The 26,030-nt window shown below is 43.4% G+C and overlaps 1 protein-coding gene across 2 annotated transcripts; it reads left to right on the top strand.

Annotated features, from left to right (window-relative positions):
* Nucleotides 1-4,941: 4,941 nt before the first annotated feature.
* On the top strand, nt 4,942-13,898 carry LOC106562729 (BTB/POZ domain-containing protein 1). 2 transcript variants are annotated; one of them, XM_014127731.3, is made up of 8 exons: nt 4,942-5,520; nt 5,859-6,015; nt 8,617-8,722; nt 9,624-9,821; nt 10,269-10,398; nt 11,112-11,199; nt 11,601-11,747; nt 12,180-13,898. In XM_014127731.3, exons 1-8 carry the CDS (start codon nt 5,102-5,104, stop codon nt 12,336-12,338), a joined length of 1,404 nt encoding a protein of 467 aa, XP_013983206.1. In that variant the 5' UTR covers nt 4,942-5,101; the 3' UTR covers nt 12,339-13,898. The 2 variants fall into 2 exon arrangements, with proteins under 2 accessions (XP_013983206.1, XP_013983205.1); XM_014127730.3 differs by having other exon boundaries at nt 10,206-10,398.
* Nucleotides 13,899-26,030: the final 12,132 nt, after the last annotated feature.

Here is a 26,030-nt window from a genome sequence, read left to right as displayed (position 1 = left end):
GCGTGATCCCACAAGTGGAGTTCACGTCCCTTAACATGACACGTGATCAATGGCATTTTATCATGTAAATCTTGGTTGGGGCAAAACATTTTTTTTTTAAAGTGGGATGCAGTGTTCTCCCTGTACACCAAGTCAGAAACAAAGGATAAATAAGGGGGGGCATATAAGCAGACAATGAAAGCTCTTACAACATTCTATGATTACATTTCTCTAAAACAGGTTATAGGCCACATGTGCACCATCAAGTCAGAACAGTAGGTGAAATTAAGAAGGATAAATAGACCAAATAATTAGGGTGTGGCACATGGGCTGCTAACATCTTACTACGCAACATACACTTAGTATTACTTTCTTAGCTACAGTATACATATCTCCCTGGCATACTACATAATTTATGCAGCAGCATACAAGACATTTTTGGACTCACCTTGTTGTGCTGTGCTCACCTAAACAGGAAGGTGGCGCAATGGTCCTTCGTGGGCAAATTTTGTCATCAATGTCTGGCATTCTCTGGATTTATGGTGCTTTCAAAACAACTGGGAACTCTGAAAAAAACGGTTGAATCATGATGACGTCAATGATCTTAAGGTCGTAGCTCTAGAAAGAGGCCAGATTCACAATTTCGACTTGGATGACCGTTCAAAACGTATTTTCTCAGTCGGAGCTCATTTATTCCCGATTTCCCAGGTGTCTTGAACTCACTGAAGTCAAGTTTTCGCAGTTCCAAGTTAACTCTTGTTTTGAGCGCAGCACAAATCATGCTTCATTGACAGCTTGGCCAATGTTGAATCTTTATCATTTTAATCTTGGAAAAGAGCCCCTTAATCCCAGATTTGGGACCACACAGCCACTCCACTGAATAGCAGGCTAGTGATTTCTTTGCAATGCTTGTAGGTACTAGGACCCCTGGTCCTGGCAGAGCAAAATTCAGTTGGTGGTAGAGTAACTGAAAAATGTTGGAAACCACTGAGTAAAGTGATGATGAACTATATGGCCATCTTGAATTTAGGCTATTTAAATGCCATCGGCCTACTCTATGTAGTACAATATAAATCCATCAGACAACATATTTCCATGGCCTACAATTTTTTTTACAACTTTTATTTAATCAGGAGAACCCAATTGAGACCAGTGACTCATTTGCAATGGTGCCCCGAGAACAAAAATCCATCAACACAACAACAAAAGATTAAAAATAAACTACAAGACAGATATAAATACATGACATCAGGTTATTACAACAAGTTATAATAGTCAATTGAAACAATTGCACACTTCAGCGAACTCATTTAACAACAGACTTTTAAACTGCCCTATTGGTACCAGGGAATACAGGTGGAACTTATTTTGTAAATTAATCCATAACTGTGGTGCGTTCAAATTAAAGGCAGATTTACCCAACTTTATGGAGACAAGTGGGACCTCGAGTTGCAAATGGGTTTGGTATCTCATATTTTTATATTTCAACAGGGAAGTGAGGTATGTTGGAAGCTTGTGAAGCAGAGCTTTGTAAATAAGAAGAGAGTAATGAAGTGATCTACAGGATTTTAGTGAGGTCTAGACGACCTTCTGATAAAGGATGGAGTGATGAGTATTAAAACTGTCACCTGTAATAAAGTGAAGGGTGATATGGTAGACGGCATCCAAAGGTTTGACTAAGAGTATTGGCTGCTGCAATCAGGTAAATGGTGTCACCATAATCAAGAACTGGCAGGAAAGTTGACTGTATAATCTGCTTCCTGCTGTTCATGGAGAGGCAAGTTCTATTTCTAAAAAAGAAGCCCACTTTAAATCTCAGCTTTTTAACTAACCTCAGTATGTTTTTAAACGTTAAATCTTTATCAAAGCCCAGATAGTTATAGGCGGGAACCTGCTTGAAGAGAGAGCCATCCAATGAGTGAATATGTAGCCGATCTGAGACATTTTTCAGTGAATTAGAGAACAACATATATTTAGTTTTGCCTGCATTAACTTCAAGTTTTAAATCAACAAGGGCTTTCTGTAATGCAACAAAATCAGATCACAGCTCTAACATAGCTTGGTCAACAGTCGGTGCAATGGCATACATAACCATATCGTCTGCATACAGATGAATATTACAGGATTTAATACATAGACCAATATTATTTATATAAACATTAAAAAGAACAGGTCCCAATACCGACCTCTGCTGTTCACCTTTTGTAATACTGAGAAAACTAGACTTGACACCATCACAAATCACACATTGTGTCCTGTCTGTCAGATCGCTCTTAAACCATTTGAAATACTTATTGTCCAGGCCCATTTCTGACAGTTTTTGAATGAGTAGGGAATGTCAACGGTGTTGAATGCCTTAGAAAGGTCTATAAATCAGGCAGCACAATCTGTTTTATGATCTAGGCAATCCCATCATCTAAAACAAGCATAGTAGCTGAAACAGTTCTATGTCCAGCTCTAAAACCAGACTAGTGCATATTTAGAATAGAGTGAGATTTAAAAAAAATTGTAGCTGGGAGTTGATCAGGGATTCTAGTACCTTGGCTAGGCAAGATAACTTGGAGATTGGCGGTAATTATCATAAGGATCATTAGGATCTCCGCCTTTATGTATCTATCTATCTATCTATCTATCTATCTATCTATCTATCTATCTATCTATCTATCTATCTATCTATCTATCTATCTATCTATCTATCTATCTATCTATCTATCTATCTATCTATCTATCTATCTATCTATCTATCTATCTATCTATCTATCTATCTATCTATCTATCTATCTATCTATCTATCTATCTATCTATCTATCTATCTATCTATCTATCTAGATAGAGAGAGAGAGAGAGAGAGAGAGAGAGAGATGAATATTACATGAATATACACTGCTCAAAAAAATAAAGGGAACACTAAAATAACACATCCTAGATCTGAATGAATAAAATAATCTTATTAAATACTTTTTTCTTTACATAGTTGAATGTGCTGACAACAAAATCACACAAAAAGAATCAATGGAAATCCAATTTATCAACCCATGGCGGTCTGGATTTGGAGTCACACTCAAAATTAAAGTGGAAAACCACACTACAGGCTGATCCAACTTTGATGTAATGTCCTTAAAACAAGTCAAAATGAGGCTCAGTAGTGTGTGTGGCCTCCACGTGCCTGTATGACCTCCCTACAATGCCTGGGCATGCTCCTGATGAGGTGGCGGATGGTCTCCTGAGGGATCTCCTCCCAGACCTGGACTAAAGCATCCGCCAACTCCTGGACAGTCTGTGGTGCAACGTGGCGTTGGTGGATGGAGCGAGACATGATGTCCCAGATGTGCTCAATTGGATTCAGGTCTGGGGAATGGGCGGGCCAGTCCATAGCATCAATGCCTTCCTCTTGCAGGAACTGCTGACACACTCCAGCCACATGAGGTCTAGCATTGTCTTGCATTAGGAGGAACCCAGGGCCAACCGCACCAGCATATGGTCTCACAAGGGGTCTGAGGATCTCATCTCGGTACGTAATGGCAGTCAGGCTACCTCTGGCGAGCACATGGAGGGCTGTGCGGCCCCCCAAAGAAATGCCACCCCACACCATGACTGACCCACCGCCAAACCGGTCATGCTGGAGGATGTTGCAGGCAGCAGAACGTTCTCCACGGCGTCTCCAGACTCTGTCACGTCTGTCACATGTGCTCAGTGTGAACCTGCTTTCATTTGTGAAGAGCACAGGGTGCCAGTGGTGAATTTGCCAATCTTGGTGTTCTCTGGCAAATGCCAAACGTCCTGCACGGTGTTGGGCTGTAAGCACAACCCCCACCTGTGGACGTCGGGCCCTCATACCACCATCATGGAGTCTGTTTCTGACCGTTTGAGCAGACACATGCACATTTGTGGCCTGCTGGAGGTCATTTTGCAGGGCTCTGGCAGTGCTCCTCCTGCTCCTCCTTGCACAAAGGCGGAGGTAGCGGTCCTGCTGCTGGGTTGTTGCCCTCCTACGGCCTCCTCCACGTCTCCTGATGTACTGGCCTGTCTCCTGGTAGCGCCTCCATGCTCTGGACACTACGCTGACAGACACAGCAAACCTTCTTGCCACAGCTCGCATTGATGTGCCATCCTGGATGAGCTGCACTACCTGAGCCACTTGTGTGGGTTGTAGACTCCGTCTCATGCTACCACTAGAGTGAAAGCACCGCCAGCATTCAAAAGTGACCAAAACATCAGCCAGGAAGCATAGGAACTGAGAAGTGGTCTGTGGTTACCACCTGCAGAACCACTCCTTTATTGGGGGTGTCTTGTTAATTGCCTATAATTTCCACTTGTTGTCTATTCCATTTGCACAACAGCATGTGAAATGTATTGTCAATCAGTGTTGCTTCCTAAGTGGACAGTTTGATTTCACAGAAGTGTGATTGACTTGGAGTTACATTGTGTTGTTTAAGTGTTCCCTTTATTTTTTTGAGCAGTATATATATATATATATTTATTCTGATTTTTCAGGGGGAGCTGCAACACCCTCAGCAACCCTACTTCTCTCGACTATGGACAGAGAGCTGTAATATGAAGGGGTTAAAAGCACTACAAATTTACATTTTGTCTAGTATGGGACCAGAGGCTGTCAAAACCCGCGGGGGCAAGGAGGGGGTGGAGCTTTGTTTCAAAGATTTTACAATTCTCTAGAAGTTAGCTGGAAAGTATTAATTTAAAAAACGAGTATATATAATATTCAAGAATACTTGGCTTGTTGCAAAGCAGTTTTGCTCTGCCGCATTCGGATTGTGTGGAAATTATCAACTGTGTGTTGTTTTTCGTGTCTAGTGTCTAATATGCATGGTGCAGACAGATTTGTGGTAATTCCAAAATAAAGGTATTCAGCGATGCTGTCTGCTTGACGTGACAGCATAAAACAGTGCCACCTAATGGGTTAAAAGAAAACAACAAGAAGGATTCACAGGAAGAGACGTAAGCCGCGGAAGTGTACGTCATTCCTGGAGAGCGAGCGAGAAAGAAAGAAGTAACAAACACTGGCCCATTCGCCTGTGAAAAATTCGCAATAAAACGCAAATATGCGTCATTGATATTTTCCACGGTTATGAATCGTAAAAGCCAATAAGGACAACGTTTCGAAATGGCGACTGGGGGTGGTGGCATTGGCCCACCGTCCAATCTTGAAGGACGAGCATCCAATTTCGCCCATTCTGGAGCGGGAAGAAATGCTGGAGTGGCCTCGAATATGCCAGTCCCCGTGGTCGCAGCACCAATCTCACCCCCGTCGGGTGGCCTTCACCGGGAGCCTATGTACAACTGGCAGGCCACGAAGAGCTCAGTAAAAGAGCGCTTCGCGTTTCTCTTCAATAACGAACTGCTCAGTGACGTTAGGTTTATTGTCGGTAAAGGTAGACAGGCGCAGAGGATACCAGCGCATAAATTCGTCCTAGCTGCAGGTAGTGCAGTATTTGACGCCATGTTCAACGGGGGAATGGCCACCACCTCGGCCGAGATAGAGTTACCTGATGTGGAACCTGCAGCCTTCCTAGCCTTGCTAAGGTAACATCTATTGACCAATGCACTGCATTGGGATATAATATATTTATAGAGAGGTGTTGTTACCCAAGTACGTTAGTTATATTGTTGCTCTTATGTTATGAGTGCTGACATTGCATTTGCTGTATGATAATATTCATGTATTATTAACACATTAGAGGCTGCTGCCTAGAAATCACTGGCCACTACCTCTTCTTTAAAAAAAAATGATTTTTTTTCTTCTCATATTTGCAATGTCAAGCTTTTGTTTTAAAGACAGACATTTTGGTGTTCTGGAAGCCTGTCCCTCCCACCTTCTTTGACCACTTACTGTGTGTGTGCGTGCGTGCGCGGGCCTGCAGGTTCCTGTACTCTGACGAGGTCCACATAGGACCAGAGACGGTGATGACCACTCTGTACACGGCGAAGAAATATGCCGTCCCTGCTCTAGAGACTCAGTGTGTGGAGTTCCTTACCAAACACCTCAGGGCAGACAACGCATTCATGCTACTCACTCAGGTATATAGGGCTGGTAATATAACTCCTATTGCATAAACTATTCTACGTAATACTACTACTCACTCAGGTATATAGGGCTGGTAATATAACTCCTATTGCATAAACTATTCTACGTAATACTACTACTCACTCAGGTAGTATATAGAACTGGTAGCATTAACTATAATACTACTACTCACTCAGGTAGTATATAGAACTGGTAGCATTAACTATAATACTACTACTCACTCAGGTAGTATATAGAACTGGTAGCATTAGCTATAATACTACTACTCACTCAGGTAGTATATAGAACTGGTAGCATTAGCTATAATACTACTACTCACTCAGGTAGTATATAGAACTGGTAGCATTAGCTATAATACTACTACTCACTCAGGTAGTATATAGAACTGGTAGCATTAGCTATAATACTACTACTCACTCAGGTAGTATATAGAACTGGTAGCATTAGCTATAATACTACTACTCACTCAGGTAGTATATAGAACTGGTAGCATTAGCTATAATACTACTACTCACTCAGGTAATATAATGATGGATAATCATAACTAGCCTAGAGGCTATGCTTCTCACTCAAAGATTATAAGATTGATGATGTAAGCTGATATCAAATAACCTAACCTGCCATATGCTTTTCACTCGGCATATAATGTAGGATACACTGGCCAGTGTAAATAAAACCCTCATGTGGGTTCTAGAGAATATGCCAGCGCTTCACTAAATACAATAGACTACTGTAGTTCATCACATAGAAAGAATAGCCAGGATGGCATCTCTGCCAATTCCTCTTGGGTAACAATTCAGAACAGGGTATACAAAACCCCCAAAACTAAGGCATGACTGAAGATAATCCACTGGCCTAGATGACTTGGGTAGTACTATTGAATAACTCGCTTAAACACAGGTCACATCCCACACTGTCCAAAGTATTTGCGTAGGCCAATGTGCTTCCAAAACAAAACATCTTAACCTCTATGGGCTAGGTGGGACGCAAGCGTCCCACCCGTGGTGCACTCCATCAACAGCAGGTGCATTTCAAGAGCGGCAAATTTGAATCCAAATAAATGTCAAAATTCAAATTTTTCAAACATACAACTATTTTACACCCTTTGAAAGATAAACATCTCCTTAATCTAACCACGTTTTACGATTTCAAAAAGGTTTTACGGCGAAAGCATAAATTTAGAGTATGTTAGGACAGTACATTTACAAGAGTTGTGTGTAATGTTTTGTCAATTCAAAGACAGGGTCACCAAAACCATAAAACCAGCTAAAATGATGCACTAACCTTTTACAATCTCCATCAGATGACACTCCTAGGACATTATGTTAGACAATGCATGCATTTTTAGTTCTATCAAGTTCATATTTATATCCAAAAACAGCGTTTTACTATGGCATTGATGTTTAGGAAATCGTTTCCCTCCAATAACCGGCAGTCAAGTCAGCACCACAAATTAAATAATTAAAATTAGAAAACATTGGTAAAATATTATATTGTCATTTAAAGAATTATAGATTTACATCTCTTGAACGCAATCAACTTGCCAGATTTAAAAATAACCTTACTGGGAAATCACACTTTGCAATAATCTGAGCACTGCGCCCAGAAAAATACGCGTTGCGATACAGACTAGCCGTCATGTTGGGGAGATCTAAAATCGAAAATACTATGTAAATAATCCATTACCTTTGATTCTCTTCATCAGATGTCACTTCCAGGTATCACAGGTCCATAACGAATGTAGTTTTGTTCAAAAAAGCTCATCATTTATGTCCAAAAATCTCCGTCTTGTTAGCACATGATCTAAGCCCGCCGGACTTCTCGTCATGAACGAGGGGAAAAAATATATTTACGTTTGTTCAAACATGTCAAACGTTGTATAGCATAAATCATTAGGGCCTTTTTTAACCAGAACATGAATAATATTCAAGGTGGACGAATGCATTCTCTTTTATAACGTATTGGAACGAGGGTACCCAACATGAACTCGCGCGCCAGGTGTCTAATGGGCCATCATCGTTCCATGGCTCTTGTTCGGTCAGATCTCCCTCCAGAAGACTCAAAACACTTTGCAAAGGCTGGTGACATCTAGTGGAAGCAATAGGAAGTGCCAAAATATTCCTCAGCCCCTGTGTTTTTCAATGGCATAGGTTTAAAGGTAATACAACACATCAGGTATCCACTTCCTGTCAGAAAATGTCTCAGGGTTTTGCCTGCCAAATGAGTTCTGTTATACTCACAGACACCATTCAAACAGTTTTAGAAACTTTAGGGTGTTTTCTATCCATATATAATAAGTATATGCATATTCTAGTTACTGGGTAGGATTAGTAACCAGATTAAATCGGGTACATTTTTTTATCCAGCCGTGCAAATACTGCCCCCTAGCCCTAACAGGTTAAAAAGTGTAAGGTATATTCAAGAGTTCTCGTCTTTGTCCTGTTGAGCGAGAAAGTTTGATCCTAGAATGTTGTATATCAAGTAATGCCTTTATCAAATCAAGTGGAAATTCCCGGGGCGGTGCTTGAACAGACAACTTCCCCATGTGTCTCATGCTGATGTGTCATCTTGTACCGTGCTCATTCTTTCTGCAGGCCAGACTATTCGATGAGCCTCAGCTTGCCAGCCTCTGTTTGGAAACAATAGACAAAAGCACCGGTGATGCCATAAACGCAGAAGGATTCACTGACATTGACCTAGGTATGCATTAGTATGGCTTATTATTCACACAGGAACATATCCCAATGATATACAGTGGATGATTTGGGTAAACGATGGGAGTTAGCCATCATGTGTGCTTCTGATGTAGTCAACTGGGTGAGAAGAACATAATTCCTTCCAGGACAACAGGAGGGGTCAGCAACTTACTCCTGAGCAAACATTCCATAACTGCAGGTGGTAGTAGCTACGTCACCAACCGTGGCTTTATACCTGTTAAGACCAATACACTCAGCACAGTATGTGGTGCTATGCACCTTTTCAGTTTATTTATGAACCGCCAATGGACTTATGGTGTTGTTAAAAAGAAAAATGCTATTGCAATAAGGAATTCAGACCAAAAGCTCAAGAGAAGTTTCAAGTGTTTAATACCAAGGGTACAGTCAGCTGAGTGCATACATTTAGAAAGCTCACAACACATTGTATACTCTTCCCTTGTAGGCATCACCTCCCCAGCTATACATTTTCTCACCCCAATGAGTTTCCCTCTGGTTCAATGTCCATGGTCCTCTTTGTTTAGCCAGATGTCAGAATCACACCCCGTCCATCTTCTGTTCTGGGCCTGGCCCTGCTCATTAGTTCATGGTTTCTAAATGAGCATCCACACAGTTTCATGACCTAAACTCCGTTAATACTCACAGTAATCATTCACTACACAGGATACAAACTACAGTTTAACTTGAAACATGTTACGTTTTAATAGAATCCATCAGTATTTTATTAGGATCCCCATCATAGAGGTTGTAGAACAAATGGACTACTTTAAGTGTATGTTTGTTTCTGGGTGCATTCTGGAGGCAATTGAGTTTAACCTTTGACCCTAACCCCTCCCATTTGTGTCATACTGTGTAGACTAGGCCTAACACTGAACCTGTGTTTTTAGATACTCTGTGTGCTGTGCTGGAGAGAGACACCCTGGGGATTCGCGAAAACCGTCTATTTGGTGCGGTGGTGCGCTGGGCGGATGCCGAGTGTTACAGGCAACAGCTTCCCCTCACCTCTGAGAACAAACAGAAGGTTCTGGGCAAGGCCCTAACCCTCATCCGCTTCCCACTCATGACTGTGGAGGAGTTTGCTGCGGGTGGGCATCTCTCTGTCTGAGACATACACACAGAGACAGACGCACGTAAACAGAAAGACAAACACACACACTATCTAAAGTTGTAGTTTAAAATGCTAAATAAGTTAGGACTCTGCTTTGTCAGATTTCACATATCCAAAATGTTATTACTTTTTAATATGAGTAAACACTGCTTTTCATCAAGCTTTTTGTAAAATGTAAATACTTGAACATACTTGTAACTTAGAATTCATATTGAACATATCGGTGTATAATAATTTTATAAATGTGTTTGTGTTTCTGCTGTCCAATGAACCCAGCCCTAGAAACCAGTTTGATACTAATTCTTGTGCAACAGGGCCTTCCCAGTCTGAAACCAGTTTGATATTCTTTCTTGTGCAACAGGGCCTGCCCAGTCTGGAATATTGTTCGATCGGGAGGTGGTAAATCTGTTTTTACACTTTACAGTAAACCCCAAGCCGCGGGTAGACTACATTGACAGGCCCCGCTGCTGCCTCCGAGGAAAGGAGGGCAGCATTAGTAGGTTCCAGCAGGTTGAAAGTCGCTGGGGATACAGTGGCACCAGTGACAGGATCAGGTGAGACTGTGTACCTGCTTGTCTACACCGTGACAATATCCTACCGGCCCCACACTATACAATTAGAATGACTAAAAGCCCTTGCACAGAAATAACTTTTTATTTGGCTCGTATTTGTTTTTTGGACATGCAAATTATTCAGATGATGGTGTGTCAAAAGCAGCCTCCGTACAACTCTGGTTTGTCCTTCAATAACCTATAAGCCTTTTTCTACAGACCTCGGTGGAGAGGAACACTTATGAGTGGCAGGTGACCTAGTGGTTAGAGTGTTGGGCCAGTAACAAAGGTTGCTGTTTCAAAACCCAGAGAAGACAAGGTTCTGTCCATGTGCCCTTGAGCAAGGCACTTAACCCTAATTGCTTCTGTAAGTCACTCTGGATAAGAGTGTCTGATAAATGACAAAATGTAAAAATAATAAGTCAGTTCAACATATTTTTGGAGGGGGTTTGCTTCTGGCAGAGCCATAAAAAAACAGGAACATTTGAATGCAAATCAACACCCCCCCCCCAAAAAAAAGTTTGACATGATTCTTCTGTTGCAACGTGTGCTGTTAAAGGAGTCAACCAGTTGAATTTGAACGATGGTCTTTCTCCAGCCTCATACCTCTTCACCACACCCCCATTGGTGGAGATTCTATTGCATGTGTTTTAATAAAGGCTGTGTTCGTTCCTTTGAGGTTTTTAAAAGTATCTTGTAATTTCCATCTCCTGTAGATTTAATGTAAATAGAAGAATATCAGTGGTGGGGTTCGGACTGTATGGCTCGATCCACGGACCTACGGACTATCAGGTTAATATACAGGTAAGCATTTAATAATGATGAGCTAAGGATGTTATCAGCCTGGTAGCCAGACCAAATGTGTCCTGTTAGTGCTTCAGCCACACAATAACTTCTCCAATGTTCCTTACTGTGTATGAAGCACTAAGAGATCTGGTTACCAGGGTTGTGTCGAGTAGGGCACATAGTAACAAAACGTTTTGCAATGGAAAACCAAAATCCTGGGTTGTTATTAGACAAGTTGAGGTAGTACCTTTCTGTTTCAAAACATTTTTTTCCCATTTGTTACCAACTGAACACGATCCAGGCCATTATAGGGAATTTGTTCAGAAAACCTTTAAAAAAAAAAAAAAGTTAGATACATATTTTTTTAAGCTATAGTGCAAACATTAATTGACAATAATTGTATCCATCATTTTTTTCAGATTATAGAGAGTGACAAAAGCCTAACGCTAGCAACAAACGACACAGGCTTCAGCTGTGACGGAACAGCCAACACGTTCAGAGTCATGTTCAAGGAGCCTGTGGAGATTTTACCCAACGTTAGCTACACCGCTTGTGCAACCTTAAAGGTACGCTCACCCCATAACGACAGAAGACATGAGACTGACTACTCAAGTGCATGTTTACAAACAAATAGGCTATTTTGTTTTATTTTTCTGAGTTTGAACTTTGCCTCAGCTGCTAACAGCAGCATGTTTATTATAGACTTGAATCAAATGTTATTGCAACTAGTTTTGGTCTGTATTCTACTAGATCATCAACCCTGTGTGTGACCACAGTTGAGACTTTGTAATGAACCTTTTAATCGTCAGCTCATCTTAAAGGGATTGTTCACACAACTATAAACAAGTATTTTTGTATTGTGTCTATTAGTCCGCTGTTACAACTTTTTGGGAAGGTTTTATGTCAACCTTTCAAGGTGGATCATTTCAGTACATATCAAAAACTTTTGAGTTTTGTGCATAAATTCTCCTCCCTAACAATCCACTTGTCTCCTGTAGGGCCCGGACTCTCACTACGGCACTAAAGGGTTAAAGAAAGTGAGCCAGGAGTCCGCCACGGGGACCAAGACCACCTTTTTCTTTTTCAGCTCTCCTGGGAACAACAACGGCACGTCAGTGGAGGACGGACAGATACCAGAGATCATCTACTACACCTAGACAACTCCTCACCACACCTGGGTCCTGTAGAAACTGGGGCGGTCCTACCCCAACTCGTCCATGAAACATTTTAGCATTTTGGTTTCTGTTGCAGCACTTTAAAAAAAAGAAATCCGTTGCTTGCACTATTAAACATGACTCCCAAGTAAACACGACTGGGTTGTGTTCAGTAGGCAAACTTGGAATGTTGCAGCTAGAAACATCATGACTAGCGATGACGTGATGCCTCATTGCGGCATGTTTTTACTAGATAATGTATTTCTATCTAAACATTCCGCAATGTTGTGCCATGCTGAACAATGCCCTGGATCAGGTAGACACCATCTACCACACCTAAACCAGGGGGCCAGGTTCTGTAGGCATAGAATGGAGGAAAACGGAGTGCGACAGGGAGGTACTACCTGAGCTTGTCCAATAAGAAGCACTTCTTTTCTGTTACAAAATGTTTTGCTTTGGTGTGCTCTAATGAGCACTGCCTATAAGGTTGGGTAAGCCTGAGAGTGGAATGGAATGGCGGACTTCAGGAAGGATTGTAGCCTGATCCCAGATCTGTTTGTGCTCTGGCTGAATCCATTGCCGTTGTTGTCCAAGACGATTCCATAAGGAGTTGGCAAGAGAGCAGAAACAGACCGACACCCAGGCTAGAGGGATTGTGCCTTCTGCTGTTCAGGAATGGATACAAAGACTTTTGGAAACCAAAAGGAGTGGAGTAGTGTAGGTCTAGTCTGCTGGTTTGTGAACTCGGATCTGTGCGAGGCTGGTGGGAGGAACTATAGGAGGACAGGCTCATTGTAATGGCTGGAATGGAATAAATGGTAAGAAGTCAGATGTGGTTTCCATATGCTTGATACCGTTTAATTTATTCCATTCCAGCCATTACAATGAGCCTGTCCTCCTATAGTTCCTCCCACCAGCCTCCACTGTGTAAGACATTTGACGTAATAGAACTGGAACTCTAAATGGACTGTTACATGTAGAGATGTATAATAGGACTGTGGACTGGCTGGAATCCGGGTGATGGTAGACAATGACACAGTTGGAAATGTTTTATATTCTACTGGCTTTCTGTGGTCCATCCCTTCATCAGGGAATCACCCACTACAGTGCTGTTGTCTGGAGTGTATTCACTAGACACTGAAATGGGAAGGGACTACCTGAACTTGTCCGGAAAGAAACTCGTTTTCATTGCAAAACGTTTAGCTATGGTGTGCACTTATGAATACACCCCATGTAGTGTAAAATCGCAGAGTGCCCTTCACTGTTCGATTAATGTAATTTCGTAGTTTGAATGCTGACGTGGTAAAAGTTCCACCGTTTTCGTGCATAACTTTCATTGATTATATTTGCAGGTGGGATTTTTCATGTGCAAATACAATCTTAACTAGTGACGTCTGAGTATTTGTGCGTATGTGAAAGTTTGCCAATGTATGTTACATGCTTTAATTTGTTTCCTTAGCATGTCATCTAAGAGTAAGACAGGATAATATTGTGACTGTTAATTGCTGAAACAAGTGGAAATGTATATTTTTATCTCTCGGCAATAAAGTATGTTGATACCAATGATGTATTTGTCTGATACCTTCTGAAATGATTCAGTGTAGTGTGTCATTAAAGCTACAGTCTGGAACCTGTGAAGCTGTTCAACAATACATCACAGATTTAATGCTCTCAAACACACCATAATCTGGGAAACAGTTCAATATGTCACAGATTTAATGCTCTCAAACACACCCATAATCTGGGAAACAGTACAACAATACATCCCAGATTTAATGCTCTCATACATAATGTAGGGGGGAATGGCAATGTAACAAGTAGTTGTAATACTACAATAGTTCCTGTAGGTGGAGCTCCAAGTTAAATCAATGGCGCTCCAACAACACCTGCTCCAACCTATCTTCAAACCAGTTCACAGGGACCCTGGACCCACTCGCTGTGTTGCAGGCTTTTGTTCCATCCCAGCGTTCCATCCCAGCATTAATACTTGATTCAACCAACCAAAGGCTTTGATTAATAGTTGATTAGCTGAATCAAGTGTTGTGCTTCTTGGCATACTTTTAAATAGCTTTGTATCCACATGAGGTACAGATCTAAAACCAACCACCCCTGGTCTCTCTTGTCCATGCTATGGAAATATGGTTTTTCAAATGTCCACTTATTTGATTTTCTACAATATCAAAGGTAATATACATTAGATAACATGCTAGACAAGTTGGCCTGCCTTGTATTGTAGGTAATGGAGGAGAGAGAAAGGGATATGCTTGTTTTTTTGTTTCATATACTGAATTACTTTGGTTGCTTGCTAGACTGTCAAAGATGCAGCAGCTGTTTTTTGTTGTTAAATTCGTAATGCCACTCCGGCAAGGACATTGGCCTGTGAGAAAAAAAAGTTACATCACTTCCACATTAAGCATAGTTTACTGGAAATAAATATGTGTTCAATTGTCAAGCTCGGGAAATAATCTTATTGAAATAAATATATTTTGTGCAAAAGAAATCTTGTGAAAAACAATTTGCCAAATGGTGTAAAAATTGGCAATATTTTCCAGAATCATACTTGGGTCTGAATTTGAGAGGGTTTTGACTGGGCTGGTGAAGAAATGTTCCCATTCCACCATGCTGAATTCTCTGAATCTGCGAAGATAAAACATCTTACTGTCTCTTACAAACATCTAAACACAACATAGCTCTTGAATAAGGCAGATAAGTAATAGTTATAGTAGACTGATTCCAGGCAGCTATTGTTGAATAGTAGACCTATTAAATATCAATATCAATATTTTACAAACAAACTGTCACACTACATGGACAGTAGCAGAGAGGTAAGTAGCAGTATACCTATTGAAGACAAATATCCATAGACAAACTATTGCTTATTTGATCAAAATTATGAAACCACCAAAAGCCAACCAACTTGTGTTCTTCCTAATGAATATTCAGTGTGCTATCTCTGAATAAGTTAGCACTATGGTTGAACAGTGATTCCCTGAATAGCTATTTTGAAACAGATGTGTGCACATTAGGGGTTTGTGATGAGTCTTCAAGACTATTAAAAGCAATAACCAAATGTAGGATGTAATGTATGCGTATTTCTGACCTTTGTTTTCACTTGTTATATTCAGAAGATAATAAAAGCCACCTATGGTTTGAAAGATGATTATGCATGAGGTAATTAGCCTTTGTATTCCTTTTATTACCAAATTCTCAGCAATCCAAATGAGAATATTAGTAGAGAATGTTGGCTATCCATAACTGAGCCATATCCAGATACAGAATAAATCCAGGACATTTGTAAATTAAATGCATTGATCTCTGCATGCCCCCCCCCCCCCCCCCCCCGCCCCCCTTTTAAAACATTGATATTTCCATAAGCTGACATTGCTTACAGGCCAGTAAAGACCCAGGTGGATATTGCTTTTCATGTTTGGTGGCATCTTGCAGCAAGACTATTAGATCCCAGGGAGACAGTGTATTCCGACTGAGATACACATGGAATCCAAAGCCAAGGGCCGTTTTCACCAAACAGCTATTGAAATATTTAAAGACTTGATGTCTCTCGCTGTGAGTGAGGCTCAATCATGTTTCTCTCTCCAGGCCCAAAAGCCTGTAATACTGTGCCACTCACAGACAGGATGAGTTAAATCCCTGACCTGTTGGAGTGTGTAAGGTCTAAAGCCCATCTCTGCGCATGGACACATGGGGACTGCCTGGCTGGCATTCTCCTCGCCCTTTTCTCACATTATTATTTACCTGGTATGGATCTTCTTGACTTTCAGAATCGTCTTTACTTATTTTTCTGGGGCTGAGATCAGGGGGGATTGTTCAAGCAATTTCTGCTCTGTGGACCAGCGGCGTCTTATTTTCCAAAGGTAATGGGTTTTTCTGCACTGCGGTTTTTCTGTGAATTGCTTCAGAAGGCACAGTGTCTTCGCGCCTCCTTTGGGACTGTGAGACTGGACAGAACAAAAGAGGATTGGATCTTTTCAACTTGCGGGTAGGAGGGAAATAGAGGTGAGCCTAAAGGTATGGTAGGCTATCACATAAGCCAGGGGTACACTAATTTAGATGTCGTAGTGTTCACCCTTCCCATTGCGTCAGAGACCTGGGACATCAGGGGCATAATGTTCGGGTAGAAATATATACTGTAGAACAAACATGCCTGACTATGACATGTAGAATAATGAATCATTTTGTCTCTTATTCATGACATTTCTATCTGCAGCGTTCAACAATGTTTTCCTTCTGAACATATCCCAGGTGAGAAAACTCTCTGGCTAATCAGTGACACGAATCAGTCAGAAAAACAGCAGTACTTCAGACCCTGAGGACTTGATTTCCCCATCCCTATCTCCAAGCAATGCCCACAGGCAGCTGCCATACAAATACTGTACTGAATACCATGTGTCAACTGTAAATCACTTTGAATAGCATCATCTGCTAAATTACCATATTACACTACTCCTATCTTGCAACTTTGGAATCCATCCCTCCAGATAACGTCACATAACGTTACTTTCTTCAAAGTTTAATTCTCCAAAACTTAAACCACTTTAGTTATTGTTATCATGCTAAGCCGACGTTTGCCTTGTTCGACTTGTCTTGAGTACTTCCCCTATCTGGGAGCATGAGCGATACCTCCAACTACCCCTTCCTGCTGGTAGGTGATAATCTGAGGTACCCACAGACTCAGATCTCAGTCTGGCTTGGGGGGATCTAATTCCACCTGTGTGTGTGTGGGTGTGAGCATGTACATGCATGCATGAGTGAGTGTGTGTCTCCAGCATATACGCTATAGCTCTGTAGAATTCAGCACAGCTCTCCACATCGCTGGTCTTTTTCTTCCTTCAAATGGTTATCTGCCTCCGAGGGTTCACTGAGGGGGATTTGAAAGCTCCAGTTGATTCATACGTGAGCGAGAGAAGAGGAGGCTGGAATGGAAAGTCAGACTGTGAAGAAGAGGAGGACATCTCAGAGAGAGATAGCAGAGTCTCATAACTTACAAAGCTACTTACCTTGCATATGTGGGGGACTTGAATGATGCACCTGAACCAATCAATCAATCAATCAATCAATCAATCAATCAATCAATCAATCAATCAATCAATCAATCAATCAATCAATCAAATGTATTTATATTTATCAGCAGTTGTCACAAAGTGCTTGTACAGAAATCCACCCTAAAACCCCAGAGAGCAAGCAATGCAGATATTGAAACACGGTGGCTAGGAAAAACTCCCTAGAAAGGCTGGAACCTAGGAAGAAACCTAGAGCGGAACCAGGCTGTGGGGTGGCCAGTCCTGTTTTGGCTGTGCTGGGTGGAGATTATAAGAGTCCTTGACCATTAAGGCTGGCTCATTCTTCAAGATATCAAACGTTCATATAGATGACCAGCAGGGTCAAATAATAATCACAGAGGGTGCAACAGGTCAACATCTCAGTAGTAAATGTCAGTTAGCTTTTCATAGCCAAGCATTCAAAGACCGAGACAGCATGTGCGGTAGAGAGAGAGAGAGACAGAGACGAGAGAGAGTCAAAACAGCAGGTCCAGGACAAGGTAGCACGACCGGTGAACAGGTTAGGATTCCATAGCTGCAGGCAGAACAGCAAAAACTGGATCAGCAGCCTGACCAGCTGGACTGGAGACAGCCAGGAGTCATCAGGAACAGGTAGTCCTGAGGCATGGTGTTAGGGCTCAGGCCCTCCGAGAGGGAGGGAGGGAGGGAGGGAGGGAGAGAAAGAGAGAGAGAAGAGAGAGAGAGAAAGAGAGCGAGAGAGAGAGAGCGAGAGAGAGAGAGAGAGAGAGAGCGAGAGAGAGAGAGAGAGGGGGGGGGATTAGATTTAGCATACCTAAGATCACACAGGACACCAGATAAAACAGCAGAATTACACCAGATAGAACAGACTGGTCCTAGCCCCTCGGCACATAGACTATTGAAGCAAAGATACTGGGGACTGAGACAGGGTGGGTCGGGGGACGCTGTGGCCCCGTCCAAAGTTACCCATGGACAGGGCCAACCAGGCAGGATATAACCCCACCCACGATGCCAAAGCACATCCCCCACATCACCAAACGGATATCAACAGACCACTAACTTACTACCCTGAGACAAGGCTGAGTATAGCCCACAAAGATCTCCCCCACTGCACAAGCCTGAGGACAGGAAGAGAGATCACGCCACTGACTCAACCCACTCAGGTCAAGTATAGCAAAAAAGCCTGGCTAGACGTGATGCACTCCTCCTAAGGACGGCATGGGAGAGCATGAGCAAGCCAGTGATTCGGCCCCCGTAATAGGGTCAGAGGCAGAGAATCCCAGTGGAGAGAGGTGAGCCTACCATGCAGAGACAGCAAGGGTGGTTCGTGCTTCAGACCCCTGGGCCAGACTACACTCAATAATAGGACCTACTGAAGAGATTAGTCTTCAGTAAAGATTTAAAGGGAGACTTCAGGATTTTGGCAATGAAGCCCTTCATCTACTTCCCCATAGTCATATGAACTCATTTTATATCTCTGCAAGCAGGTTGAAGGAAGTTGCTAACTAGTGTTTCCCATAGACTTCCAGTCATTGCGCTAACACTGGTTAGCGTTGGTTCACGAAACTACCTCTATCTTTCTTCATACTGGACGCAGAGACATAAATGGTATCCATGAGTTCATCTGACTCTGGGGAAGTCCACTGAAAGAAAATATAAACGCAACATGAAACATTTTCTAAGAGTTCATATAAGGAAATCAGTCAATATAAATAAATAAATTAGGCTCTAATCTATGGATTTCACATGACTGGGAATAGAGATATGGATCTGTTGGGCACAAATACCTTAAAAATAAGGTAGGGACATGGATCAGAAAACCAGTCAGTATCTGGTGTGACCACCATTTACCTCGTGCAGCGTGACACATCTCCTTCACATAGAGTTGATCAGGTTGTTGATTGTGGCCTGTGAAATTTTGTCCCTCTTCTCTTCAATGGCTGTGCAAAATTGCTGGATCTTGGCAGGAACTTGAACGCGCTGTCCTACACATTTATCCAGAGCATCCCAAACATGCTCTATGGGTGACATGTCTGGTGAGTATGCAGGACATGAAAGAACTGGGACATTTTCAGCTTCCAGGAATTGTGTACAGATCTTTCTGACATGGGGCCATGCATTATCATGCTGAAGCATAAGGTGATGGTTGTGGAGGAATGGCACAACAATGGGCCTCAGGATCTCGTCACGGTATCTCTGTGCATTCAAATTGCCATTGATAAAATGCAATTGCGTTCTTTGACGTAGCTTATGCCTGCCCATACCATAACCCCACCCCCACCATGGGGCACTCTGTTCACAACGTTGACATCAGCAAACTGCTCACCCACACGACACCATACACACTGTCTGTCATCTGCCTGGTACAGTTGAAACCTGAATTCATCTGTGAAGAGCACACTTCTCCAGCGTGCCAGCGGCCATCGAAAGGGAGCATTTGCCCACTGAAGTCACTTATGACGTCGAACTGCAGTCAGGTCAAGACCCTGGTGAGGACAATGAGCATGCAGATGACCTTCCCTGAGACGGTTTCTGACAATTTGTGCAGAAATACCTCGGTTGTACAAACAAACCGTTTCATTAGTTGTCTGGGTGACTCATCTCAGACGATCTTGCAGGTGAAGAAGTGGGATGTGGAGGTCCTGGGCTGGTGTGGCTACACTTGTCTGTGGTTGTGAGGCCGGTTGGACGTACTGCCAAATGATCTAAAACGACATTGAAAACGGCTTATGGTAGAGAAATTAACATTCAAATCTCTGGCAACAGCTCTGGTGGACATTTCTGCAGTCAGCATACCAATTGCACCTCCCTCAAAACTTGGGACATCTGTGGCAATGTGTTGTGTGACACAACTATACATTTTAGAGTGGCCTTTTATTGTCCCCAGCACAAGGTGCACCTGTGTAATAATCATGCTGTTTAATCAGCCTTTGATATGCCACAGCTGTCAGGTGAATTGATTATCTTGGCAAAGGAGAAATGCTCACTAACAGGGATGTAAACAAATGTGTGGACAACATTTGAGAGAAATAAGCTTTCGGTGCGTATGGAAAATATCTGGGGTCTTTTATTTCAGCTCATGAAACATGGTGCCAACACTTTACATGTTGTCACGTCCTGACCAGTAATAGGGGTTATTTGTTATTGTAGTTTGGTCAGGACGTGGCAGGGGGTGTTTGTTTTATGTGGTTCGGGCTATGTATTTAGGTAGAGGGGTGTTTGGTTTATGTGGTCCGGGGTTTGTTAGTCTATGTTCTATGTTAGTGTATTTCTATGTTCTGTCTAGTCTATTGTAGTTCTATGTTTAGTTAATTGGGATTGGACCTTCAATTGGAGGCAGCTGGTTATCGTTGCCTCTGATTGAAGGTTCTATAATTAGGAGTTAGTTTTTTATGGGATTTTGTGGGAGATGTTGCTGTGTATAGCTTTGTGCCTTACCGGCATGTTCTTTGTCGTCACGTTTTTGGGTATAAGTGTTTGTTTTGGTTTTCCTTCTTTGTCCATTTAATAAAAGAAGATGAGTATACATTTTCCCGCTGCGTCTTGGTCTAAACCCTACGACACCCGTGACAGAATCTCCCACCAAACACGGACCAAGCAGCGGAGGAGGGAGCAGCAACAGAGCCCAGTGGAATCATGGACATGGGAGGAAATTCTGGACGGGGCTGGACCATGGCACCAGGCTGGGGAATATCGTCGTCCACCGGAAGAGATAGAGGCAGCCAAGGCGGAGAGGCGCTGTATGAAGCTTTGTACGCACCGATGGGGAAGCACGAGAGGCACCCCCAATAATATTTTTTGGGGGGGCACACGGATAGTTTGGCTGGGCCAAGGGTGAGCCCTAAGCCAGCTCCCCGTGCTTATTATGGGAAGCATTTGGAGTGGAGAGCGCCGGAGTATGCGGTAGTGCGCACGATCTTGCCCGTGCGCACGCACAGTCCGGTGCGAGTGATCCCAGCCCCTCGCAATTGCCGTGCTAGAGTAGGCATCCAGCCTGGAAGGAGGATGCCTGCACAGCGCATCTGGCCACCAGTGCGCCTCCTAGGCCCAGGCTACCCTATGCCTGCTCTACGCACGGCAACCATCAGGCCTCTGCACAGCCCAGTTCGCCCGGTACCAGCACTCCGCTTGTGCAGGGCTGCTATTTCCATCCAGCCAGGACGGGTTGTGCAAGAGGTGCGCTCCAGACCTCCAGTGCTTACCCATGTCCCGGTGTATCCAGTTCCTGCTTCTCGTGCTGACCCTGAGGTGCGTAGTCTAGCGTCTCCTAAACCAGCCCCACGCACCAGGCTTCCAGTGCGTCAGCCCAGTCCGACTCGTCCTGTTCCTGCACCCCGCACTAGCCCTGAGGTGCGTGTCCCCAGTCTGGTACCTCCACGACCAGCCCCACGCATCAGGCTTTCAGTGCGTCAGCCCAGTCCCGAGCTTCTGACGACAGTGCCTCGTCCCGAGCTTCCGACGACATTGCCTCGTCCCGAGCTTCCGACGACAGTGCCTCGTCCCGAGCTTCCGACGACAGTGCCTCGTCCCGAGCTTCCGGCGACAGTGCCTCGTCCCGAGCTTCCGGCGACAGTGCCTCGTCCCGAACTTCCGGCGACAGTGCCTCGTCCAGAACTTCCGGCGACAGTGCCTCGTCCAGAACTTCCGGCGACAGTGCCTCGTCCAGAACTTCCGGCGACAGTGCCTCGTCCAGAGTGTCCGGCGACAGTGCCTCGTCCAGAGTGTCCGGCGACAGTGCCTCGTCCAGAGTGTCCGGCGACAGTGCCTCGTCCAGAGTGTCCGGCAACAGTGCCTTGTCCAGAGTGTCCGGAACCAGGAGAGACGGCCCACTGTCCGGAACCAGGAGAGATGGCCCACTGTCCGGAACCAGGAGAGACGTCCCACAGCCCGGCGCTCCGAGTCATCCCACAGCCCGGAGCTCCCAGAGTCGCCCTACAGTCCGGGGTCGACGGAGAGGGACATCGCTGTAGAGACGTTATGTGAGTGCCGTGAGCCAGGGGTGGAGCGGGGTCTGCGTCCAGCTCCTGAGCCACCTCCTGAGGGGGGAGTATTGGGGAAAGGAGGGGAGTTGCAGGAGCACCGTCGGTGACGGTGGCCACCCTCCCTTCCCTCCCATGTAGTTTTGGGATTTATTTTGTTTTTGGGGGTTATTTGTGTGAGGTGCATCCGGGGTCTGCACCTTTGGGGGGGGGGGGTACTGTCACGTCCTGACCAGTAATAGGGGTTATTTGTTATGTGGTCCGGGGTTTGTTAGTCTATGTTAGTGTATTTCTATGTTCTGTCTAGTCTATTGTAGTTCTATGTTTAGTTAATTGGGGTTGGACCTTCAATTGGAGGCAGCTGTTTATCGTTGCCTCTGATTGAAGGTCCTATAATTAGGAGTTTGTTTTTCATGGGATTTTGTGGGAGATTGTTGCTGTGTATAGCTTTGTGCCTTACCGGCCTGTTCTTTGTCGTCGCATTTTTTGTATACGTGTCTATTTTGGTTTTCCTTCTTTGTTCATTTAATAAAAGATGAGTATACATTTTCCCACTGCGTCTTGGTCTAAACCCTACGACACCCGTGACACATGTTGCATCTATATTTTTGTTAAGTATACATAAAGGGCTTAATTGCCAAAATCCTGAAGTATCCCTTTAAAGGTTGAGACTGAATCTGTCACATAGATCAGCAGACCATTCCATAAAAAAATGTACTTAGCCTTGTGCAGGGCTTTCTCCTATAGAGCTATCACACCTTTATCAAGTCCAAAGAGTGTTTTACTGTTTTAAGAGTGTGAGGTCAAATTAAGCTATTCATCATACTAGCACTCAGGTAGTCTGCAACAGATTGGTACATAAGGTGTCAGTACACAGAAAGAACTGATGCGATCAGTCAGATTCTGAACTATATCGTGGTTTTCATGTCAAGATGTAACCGATGTGAAATGGCTAGTTAGTTAGCGGTGGTGCGCGCTAATAGCGTTTCAATCGGTGACGTCACCCGCTCTGAGACTTGAAGTAGGGTTGCCCCTTGCTACACTGTTACATTGATGCTGTTGACCCGGATCGTTGGTTGCTGCGGAAAAGGAGGAGGTCAAAGGGAGGGTGAGTGTAACCGATGTGAAATGGCTAGTTAGTTAGCGGTGGTGCGCGCTAATAGCGTTTCAATCGGTGACGTCACCCGCTCTGAGACTTGAAGTAGGGTTGCCCCTTGCGTTGCAAGGGCCGCGGCTTTTGTGGCGCGATGGGTAACGATGCTTCGTGGGGTGTCAGTTGTTGATGTGTGCAAGGGTCCCTGGTTCGAGCCCAGGTTGGGGCGAAGAGAGGGACGGAACCTACACTGTTACATAGACAAGGCACTTTTGCAACAGAAACCAATCTTCTCTGATATCACACTGTTCTACACTTTTGTTATTATTTTGGAAAGACAGGGAGGTCCATCAAAAGGAAACGTCTATCCCCTTCTTCCCTCCCTCCCTATATAGGGCGAGACGTCTCTGTAGAAGAGACGTGGGGGCGGCAGGTAGCCTAGTGGTTAGAGCTTTGGGCTAGTAACCGAAAGGTTGCAAGTTTGAATCCCCGAGCTGACAAGGTACAAATCTGTTCTGCCTGTGAACAAGGCAGTTAACCCACTGTTCCTAGGCTGTCATTGAAAATAAGAATTTGTTCTTAACTGACTTGCCTAGTAATAGAAATAAGTGGATTTGTGACTCACACCCAGAATGATGCTGCACCTCGGAAAGTTTCCTAATCATACATGCTTATCGGCCTGAGAAATGGGTCACTGTGGGGCCATGTTGCTGTAGAGCAGTAATCACCTCCACACAGTGCCACATCAAGAACAAGGTTCTGGGCAATTGAAGTCATGAGTAACCTGTCTCCAGTGCAGAGAAAACAATGAGCTGAGGAGCACGGGTAGCTTGAAAAAGATATAAAAGTCACACTGAGTGATGATTCATGTGCTATGCTTGGATGTTAGTGCTGGCTAAATAGGCGTGTAAGGAGGATGGGTAAGGATGGAGTGTCAGAGAAGCCAAATGGGGTCAGACAATGAATTTGTGCTCTGAAAGATTAAAGTAGCCTTTCATGTTTGGAGCTCCAGCGGGGGAGAGGACTAAGGGTTTTCCCAACAGAGCTTAACCCATGGCCTTTATCTCCATCACGAAATGACAACCTATTGTCTATATAGTGCACTAGGCCAACTATTGACCAGAACCCTATAGGGCAGGGGTACACCATTAGAATTCAAAGAGGTCCAGTGACTAACATTTTCTCCCCCTAAAGGTCCAAACCATTAAAATGTCTTAACGTGCGCTATGATTTTGTGGCATATGTAGTTCTTATAGCTGTATAGCTAATAAACAAAGTACTACATTTCAATAACATTTCAACAATATTTATTGCACATTTTCAATGCAGACATATTAAACATGAGGTAAAATAAATATGCAGCCAAATCATACATAAAAGGAGGCCTATCACAAATGTTCTCATTTCAAGCAAAACAAGGCTGCATCTTCACAAAAAAATAACAAAAGTGCCTGTTTCTGAAAAAAATGCTTTGATTTTTGAACAAATAAGAAACCACAGGTTTAATATGTATCTTTCCTACTCTGTCACACCTCACTTCTCCATCTCTCTTCTTTAGTGAGAGAAATGGGCTATTGCTTGCCCTGCCAGTAATTTGAATCTTGGCTGGAATGGAGTAGTGCTATTCTCATGCACATATGTAGGTGCTCATTGGTGAGTCTAGAATGGTACTTATTCTGAATACATCATTCATAGTGGAGAAAGAAGACTCACAGCTGTACGTGGAGCCAAACATGGTCAAACTTGCCCACTCCACTTTGAAAGCTTGATTTTCTCTATCCACTTTCCTGACTTTTGCGCACGCCATTCTATAATTTCTCCTCTCGCTTCCGCTTTTGCTTCTCTCGCTGTCTCTCTCTCTGACAACATCAGTCTCCTAACATGCATTGTAAACATTCGCTTTGATTGGCTGAGTTTTGTGAAGTGATTTAAATAACGCACGTGATTGTACAACACACAGTAGAATGGGACACTGTCTGGGACCTTCCCAGCTACGCTGAGCCAGTGCAATATGTGTACATTGAAAAAAAGTGTTGCTTCATCATTATTTAATTTAACAATTATTTATGAGAAATGTGTCGAGGTCCAGATAAAACCTTCACTCGGTCCGGACCCGGACCAAGGTCCGCCAATTGTGCATCTCTGCTATAGGGCATAGGGTCCTGTTTGGGAGGAACACAGAGTAAGCTTACAAAGCATACTTCTATGCCTATAGAAGAATATAGTATAAGCATTGGATGTTCTCCTTATTAGTCTAGGGCCGTAGAAACATCCACCTAAAAGGTTTCACCAGTTACTATATCACCATTTGAAGTAAGTGGTGAAACGTTTTTGGTCAATGTTTCTATGGCCAAATTTCAACCCCACATAATTGAATGTCTTTCTACATGTCAGTGAAGAAAGCATTACTGCGTGTCAAGTTCAAAGTTGAAGTATATATTATTGCTCCTATTCGTCACTTGCACTTATGATAGCCTTTTCAAAAGCTTTAGAACAGGTAGTGATCATGTTAAAAGAACCAACAGAACACATTAACTACAACAATATTCTCTGTAATGGTTACGTAAACTGAACACTGGGTATTATT

The sequence above is a fragment of the Salmo salar genome, chromosome 11, assembly GCF_965601325.2.
Source record: "Salmo salar chromosome 11, fSalSal1, whole genome shotgun sequence".
NCBI classification, from domain to species: Eukaryota; Metazoa; Chordata; class Actinopteri; order Salmoniformes; family Salmonidae; genus Salmo; species Salmo salar.
The sequence above is the reverse complement of the archived record's forward strand: the minus strand, read 5'-3'. Positions and strand labels throughout refer to the sequence as shown.

Coding starts and splice junctions, on each gene's coding strand:
- LOC106562729 (XM_014127730.3), top strand. CDS start 5,102: ATGGCGACTGGGGGTGGTGGCATTGGCCCACCGTCCAATCTTGAAGGA. Junction 5,521..5,858: donor GCCTTCCTAGCCTTGCTAAG/GTAACATCTATT, acceptor GCGGGCCTGCAG/GTTCCTGTACTCTGACGAGG. Junction 8,723..9,623: donor ATTCACTGACATTGACCTAG/GTATGCATTAGT, acceptor CTGTGTTTTTAG/ATACTCTGTGTGCTGTGCTG.